Below are 7,263 nucleotides of genomic sequence, written 5' to 3' on the forward strand. Positions count from 1 at the left end.
CAGGAATGGTCCACAGCACTGGAGAACAAGGAGGTCAAACACAATACCTTCAGATCACTGCTGACTGCTATCAAAAAGCCACCCCTGGAGTTAAGGGCAGACTCTGATTACCTTGTAAACCTTTTGGAAGGTCCATTGTTTTCACCAGCTCCTCTGCAATGTCAAAAGCATTCAGTCCACTTAATTTCTTCTCCCAGAAGAGCTGACATCAAAGAAAGTGTTTATTGGCACAAAACAGAAATGGAATTGACAACTACACAAAGCACCTGCTTGCTATCGAAAGAGGGAAGAACACCGCTGCAGACAATTTTATATTGGATTTACTATAGAAGGGGTCTGCCATGTCTGACAGCAGGGAACAATCCTCATTGCCAATCAGTCCCACAACTCCGTCCTGATTTGCTGCCTTGAAAAAGACTTTCTCTTCTTCCAGGGACCGGTACTTTCGCTGCTTCTGAACTGGAAGAGCAAGACAAGGCTTGCTGGCTTTCATCTAAGCGCACATAGTGTGGGACAGCCTTTTTTACACTCCTATTCCCCTCTTGCTGTCTCACATATACCACAGAAGTTAAGGAATGCAAGAATTGTACCCAAGCTCTTCCCAAGGTAAAGCATTATTTTATTCCTCTCTAGCAGTTTCTGACAAGAACAACCATGTCTAGTCCTTTACCGTATTTTGAATCACAGGTTCTCCTCAAGCTTAAGAACGTGTGAATGTATGGTTTGGTGGAGAGTCAGATACTATACCTAGATACACCTTCAACTCTCAATCTGTATGTATAAGGACAACCAATGAATAGCTGGAGTACCATTTGTCTTGCAAGAAAGCAATTTTATCTAGATTTTGAGAAACTAAGAATTTACCCCAAACAGTCCACACACGTCCCCTTTTTCATACCTGTCAAGATCTGAGTGCAAACGAACTCACATTACTTTTCCAATTACCAGCTCCCAACAAGGGGAATAAGGACAGTCACAGCCAAAACACAGAGGCTGGATATTCTCTGGCCTATGACTTTCAAAGAGGTGAATTTTAAGCCAGCACATGATGGACTTAGCGCTGCTTTCAAATTTTGAGAAAACATCTGGAGTCTGCTGACCAGAGGTTAAAATATACTACAGTCCGGTAAAATATTTTAAAGTTGTAATTTAACAGACTCTTAGATGTATAATGCAGAGAAAGACATAAGAAAGAGCAAGTTTGCCCTATTCTATGCTATATAATAGAAAATGAAATATATAAACCAATATGTATTTATATTATACATACAGTATATATAATTTTTTATAGATACACATATATACATGTATACCTAAAAACCTCTGAAGGACCTTCTCGGAAAACAGACTCCAATGTTGTCACGAAAAGAAAAAGGATTACATAAGGAAAGCACCGGCAGAGTCTAGGAAGCTGCATTACAACAAGTGGTAATGTGAGCAGCGAAACGACGCAGGTCAGATTACACCACCTTCGTGTACTGGGGCTGATCTCTGCTGTCTAATAGATTGCACGCACACATTAATCTCTTCCACAACAGGGATACAAATCTCTATCCAGCTCAGTGTTTTGCATATCAATGTCGTATCTTTAGTGTCCTCTTTTATTGTCTTAACTAGACAAGGGGTTTATAGGAATAGCAACAACACTATAAACACACAAAGAAACCCCCACACACCAAAACACCAAACAAACAAAAAACCCCACAAAAACCCAAACAAAACCAAAACACACCACCCAACTCCATTTCAAATAGAACCTAACTCACACTCCAGAAAGGTAGTTTTTAAGTTTGCAGAAAAAGTTTTCAATGTGAGAGGTGGGTATTTTATAGGCTATTTTAAAATTTTATTGAAATCACTATCCCTCTTGGAATGATATATTTTAATTCCACCAGACCTACAAGAAATTAAAATGTACTGATAACTGATACCGATGACAGCATCTGGACAGACTAATGAAGCTGAACATCTAGTATAGATGTATAAAGATGGTATACCAAAAGGTATAAAGGTGGACTCACTACAGGAAAGGATTCACAGAATCCCTGGTGTGAGCTCTGTGGAGGCAACAGGCTGTCAGCTCTAGGTAATATTAATGAAATGAGAATGCCTTCCAAAGGCTGCTTTGAACAGGTACACCTCATTTTATCAGTGCCCAACTTCAAAGCCACACTTGTCCTAAGCACACTTTTTGCATCCTTTCACTAAACGAAATTCAGCTGAAAGATTTCCTTTAATTTTGGTGTATTCTCTTGTTTGCAAATACATGATAAGAAAAACACTTTGATTTTGTATTAATAATAACATTCCAAGTGAATTTATGACCTTATTCATACAGGTAGCATTAACTACTAATTATATATGCGTCTGAAAAAAAGGCCCGTGCAGGGGGTACAATCCCTTGCACTACATCACAAACACCACATTGTATGTGGTCTGTACAGGAACAGGGATTTCTTGAGGGACAGAATTCTTACACAATTGGAACATTTCACAGTGATTCTAATTACAATGCAAATGTCCCCTAAAGTGGTTACGTCGTCTGTCTAAATTTGTAGATAATACTTAATATCAGCATTAAGGAAATAGAGGCTTAACTACAACATAATTGTAGTCTAAACAAAGGTTGGAGTCTAGTTATAAAACACAGCGCAGACAGCATATTAACTATATATTGGGTTTTGTTCCCATTTTAAAAGCTGGGAGCACTGCAAGTTATTGTTTCTGAAATATCAGAGACTTCCAATTGCCACGGACTATTTGTTCAGCATCACAAAATTAAAGTGATTTATTTTGGGACCCTCCCAGCAGCAAAACCAGGAGTTTCTTAGTTCTGGAGAGGAAGCTACTAAGCTGCAAGCCTTACCTGCCGGGGCTGGTCCACAGCCTTCTGAGGATCACTCTTCACTTTATTGCTGGGATGGTTTGTGATCTTTGTGACAGGTTGTTTGAATATGGAGGCTGTCTGTCTGACAGGCAGTGCTGTGTTCAAATCAGGCTTGCCCTAAGAATTTAAAACAAAAGGAGGGGAAAAGCCCACAAAAATATTTTCAATTTGTGAAAATGCGACTACAGCCATAAAGACGTACAGCAGGGAAAAGAAGAGTTCATGGACTTGAAAACTTGTCTGATCTCAAGCTATATGAGTTAGACTGCTAAAAATGCATAACTACACTCAAATCTTGTCTTAAACCTATCAAAATTAAACTAAGTTTTCCACTCTTTCACATTCTACTTAACATACTAGCCTCCTCTCATTCTAGTTTATACACATTTGTTTTATCCCTATTTTGACAGAGTTTAGGAGTCAGAGCACTGAGTTTGCACTTCGATAAGCCACCTCTAGATCACTAAAATAGAAGATTTTGACACAATATTTGTAATAATTAGAAAAATTATGAAGTGGTATTTAGAGACTGTTTTATGAATCCAGAAACCATTCTGTTTAAATCCAGTTGTGGACGCCAATAAACAAATCAATACAGCTGGAACCTTGATCGCTTTTTTACCTTCAGTTCTTAACAAAACCCAGTTTTTAAACGGAGCTTATAACAATTAAGTTTTCACTCCATGACTGCATTTCATGTTAGTGGAAACATAGGAATACCGCTCCTTGTTCCCGAGATTAACATGCAAGTCTTGAAATGGCTGTAGGACACACTTTGTTCTTGAGGATGCAGACACCGCATCTGCTCAACATATTTATTCATGAAATGTAGAAAAGACGTATTCAGGACAAATATCATTCTGAAACATCTGTGTGCTAATCCACTTATAAGCCAGTGATAACTACTCACACATTTATTGAAAGGTTTGGGCAGAATTTTGAGCCTATGAGAAGTGTGTTAGCTGCTGCTCTCTGCAGCAAGGCATGTTTCTTTTAAAATATCACTACAGCACCTAGCGCTGTAAGTAAATGTTCCTATCACTCCGACGATGATGATTCTTGACTGATTGACATATTTAGAAAACAAGCATTATGCTATTTTCCACATTTAATGTTTAGGTGCATAGACATAAGCTTTTGGGATCTGAAAAAGCTTTTAGCATCCGATGAAGATACTTAAGAATGACCTGAGCCAATCTATCCAGACAGGCAGTATACCAACGTCACTGTAATCTTGACTAAACCTTAACAATCAAAATTAGCAGGTGCCAAACACAGACTCTCTTATTTTGTTCTACAAATCGGCCTTGCCATCCTCTTGTCTCTTCTGCTTTTTGCCCAAAATGCATCCCCTCCTTAGATCAATGCCAAAGCCGAGATACCAGCACGGCCTACGGATAGCTCCAGGGAGTCGCTCGCAGGAGGCTGCGTTACCTCCTCATCCCTGCTGCCCCACGCCACTCTTCCCTCCTCCCCAAAACCAAATGCCAGAGCGGAGCGAAGCGGAGCTGCTGCACAGCCACGGGAGTCAGCTGGAGATTTGGGGCTCTGGAGGAGATCGTGCTGGAGAAGGCAATCTCACACTCCAGGGAGGGGAAGAGAGAAAGATGCCAGCCCTCTCTGCAGCCCTTCTGTACAGAAGATTTAGCAGTACCACAATATTCTTCCGTGGTAGCAGTACCCTGGAAGAATCAGTTAATTGCAGTATTTGTCCAACACCCCATAACAGAGATGATGCTGTCTCATACAACCCCAGTTTCACACATTAATTACAAAATGCTTAATTTTCACGCTATCACAGATATTGTTCTGAGGGGCACTCTGGCCAGTACAACAGCAGACGGAAAGGGGAAAGCTGCCACTGCAACTCAGTCTTACTTTGGCTTGGTTGGAACAGTCATAGCGCATCCTCTGCCTGTTCTTGTTCATTTTATTCATCAGCATTTTTCCTGTGCGGAAGTCAAAAGTGCTCAGGTCCATCGAGCTCCCCAGGTAGCGTGCCAGCTGGGGCTTGCTTCGGAACTTTTTACCACTTGGGCTGAAAAAACACAGAAAAGAAACAAGGAGGGAAATTAAAATGCTCTGGACTTCAATACCAGTGCTCGCTGCAACTCAGGAGAGGCAATTTTTATCTTCTTCATGAAAAACAACGTGTGCTGAACTTCCAAGAATGAAGCTCACATTAAACTCTAAATGGATATTATTGCTTTCATATCAACTCCTCCTCATGATTACTGTGGAAGAGACAAATTAAGTGCAGACAATGCTAAAATGTTTTTATACGTAAAGAGGAAGATTCAGACCAGGTATAAATGAACATAGCATAATTCACACAATAACCGACATGGGAGATATCAGCACAGATGTACTTATCACTTGGTTGTCTCAAATAATAAATGCCCATTTTCAAGCATAATTTCTTCTCCCAGGAGTGTTACATTTGACTAGCACCACAAATGTCCCCTCGGACTCCTTTTTCTCCCCCTTGAATAGCACGTTCAGGTTTGATTACAAGTCTTTGGTAGCATTCTGAACACTTAACTTCAGGATTACACAGCAGCAAGGAGCAAGGAGAAAGAACAGAAGTTAACTGCTGACAAGCTGCAAAGCAAAGAATTACAAAGCTTAAGTGATGCAAAGATAAAGGTCAAAACCCTGGAAAACTTTCCATTAATGGCAAAACGGAAGAGAAATTCTTTTTAAACACCTGGTTCCACATGAAAGGCTACAACCTGGCAAGCAGGCACAAATTACTCCAACTCCTTGTTGGTTTGTTTTTTTTTTTGTAATATAACATAACCTTTTGCACTACTACAAAAAGCACTGCTGGGTAAGCTCTTTTATTTTTTATGCATAAAGCAAAAATAAGTCAATGTGTTATGACTGCAGTGTAGAACTACACAGACAATAAGCACAAAGTATTCTTCATTTTCTCATTTAGCATCATAACAACGCCTCTTTATTCCCTTAATTTCTCTCCTTTCTGGTTTTCTGCATCTTGCAACTTGCATATTCAATCTTAGTACCCATCTGGTAGAAGCTCACTTCGCATATATCTATCATACTAAACACAGGTTAGTTGGGTGAAGGGCATGTTAAGACCAAAAATGCCAGTTACCATTCCACCCCTATTTATCCATTTTCTCTTTTAAAAAGCGGTTAGTAGTGTTAGAACTTTTTTTTTTCAGCCATATTGCAAAGAAGCAGGGTGATCTCCTCCCTAGCCTACAAATATCCTCCGCCCTCGATGTACCAAGGAACTCATTTAGAAGATGTAAGGTCACATCCCAGCGAGACCTCGCTAATAGGTTGCCCATTGTACACAGTGGTGGCACCCGTGAGTTCAACAACTCAATTCAAAGCAACTTCACAATATCCAAGTGTTGAACTCGAGATGACTCAAAGCAGTACCCACATATTGGAGTCTCTATTTTTTCTACTGAGGAGAGAAGTGATATCAATGCAAATTATACCTGCCGGAGACAAATCAACACCAATGAGGTTCAAATGCTTTCTGAGGACAGTTGGAGGTCTGCGATTAAGGTTACCTTCTGTTATTCCTGAAGACAGAAATGCAGGCTACTTGTTGCAAGGTTTCTACTTGAAGGCCAAGAATAACTTGAAATAATAAAGTTGTCACAGGATGAGAGGGAAGAAGTATTATAACTATTTCAGCAGCATAGACCCCACTCTGCAACAGTGGTGTTGCTCACACTGGTAAGATACTCACAACCTCTCTAGGGTCTTCTCAAGGGAAAAAAAGCTCAAAGGAAAAAGCCTCTTTTCAACATGTTATCTGCTTCCCTGAAGCCTTTATTAGGGGAATGGTCTGAAAAAATAGCGTAAGCATGGAATTTCTAGGATGGGACAGTGGCAAACCAATTAGTCTGAGTCAGGCTGTGTATGCAAAAAAAAAAAAAGAAAAAAAACCAGAAAGAACCAAAGTATTAAAAGCTCTCCAAAAACTGAGAGACAAGGTTAATACGAATTATACCAAAACTGAAATCTGAAAAAGACTCTCAAAGGAATTACGACCGAAAGGTTGTGGTCATCCCCAAACAGCATCTGCTTAGGAAGCTCCTGGCCCCGATTGCTCCCAAGCTGCTTATCCTGCCCCGAATCTACTTCCCGCCACCACCACTGCTCAAGCGTGAAAGCATTCATGCAAATGCACAGTTAGCCAGATGGGGAAAATAATCCATCTTTAGAGGATAGGGAGAAGAGGAGGAAACACTTTATCATTGGTTATTCCTCAGCTGGACCAGTTTACTACGGAGCTGCACAAACACTCAGGTCAGAAGATGACAGAGAGACTAGGAATAAGCAGACAGGAACAGAGACTGGGTCCAGACTCAAATTTGAAAGCACTTTTAAAA

The 7,263-nt window shown here is 40.2% G+C and overlaps 1 protein-coding gene across 1 annotated transcript in view; it reads right to left on the reverse strand.

Moving 5' to 3' along the window:
- The window catches only part of MBD3 (methyl-CpG binding domain protein 3), a 9,719-nt gene extending 4,792 nt beyond the window's left edge, over window positions 1-4,927 (reverse strand). The window contains exons 1-3 of the mRNA XM_009580103.1: window positions 4,766-4,927; window positions 2,867-3,004; window positions 112-202 (exon numbers count right to left, since the gene is read on the reverse strand). Of these exons, the coding sequence (XP_009578398.1) occupies window positions 112-202; window positions 2,867-3,004; window positions 4,766-4,867 (331 nt within the window). The 5' untranslated portion in view covers window positions 4,868-4,927. The remainder of the gene's footprint in view (window positions 1-111; window positions 203-2,866; window positions 3,005-4,765) is intronic.
- Window positions 4,928-7,263: the final 2,336 nt, after the last annotated feature.

The sequence above is a fragment of the Fulmarus glacialis genome, unplaced genomic scaffold, assembly GCF_000690835.1.
Source record: "Fulmarus glacialis isolate BGI_N327 unplaced genomic scaffold, ASM69083v1 scaffold7726, whole genome shotgun sequence".
Lineage (NCBI taxonomy): Eukaryota > Metazoa > Chordata > Aves > Procellariiformes > Procellariidae > Fulmarus > Fulmarus glacialis.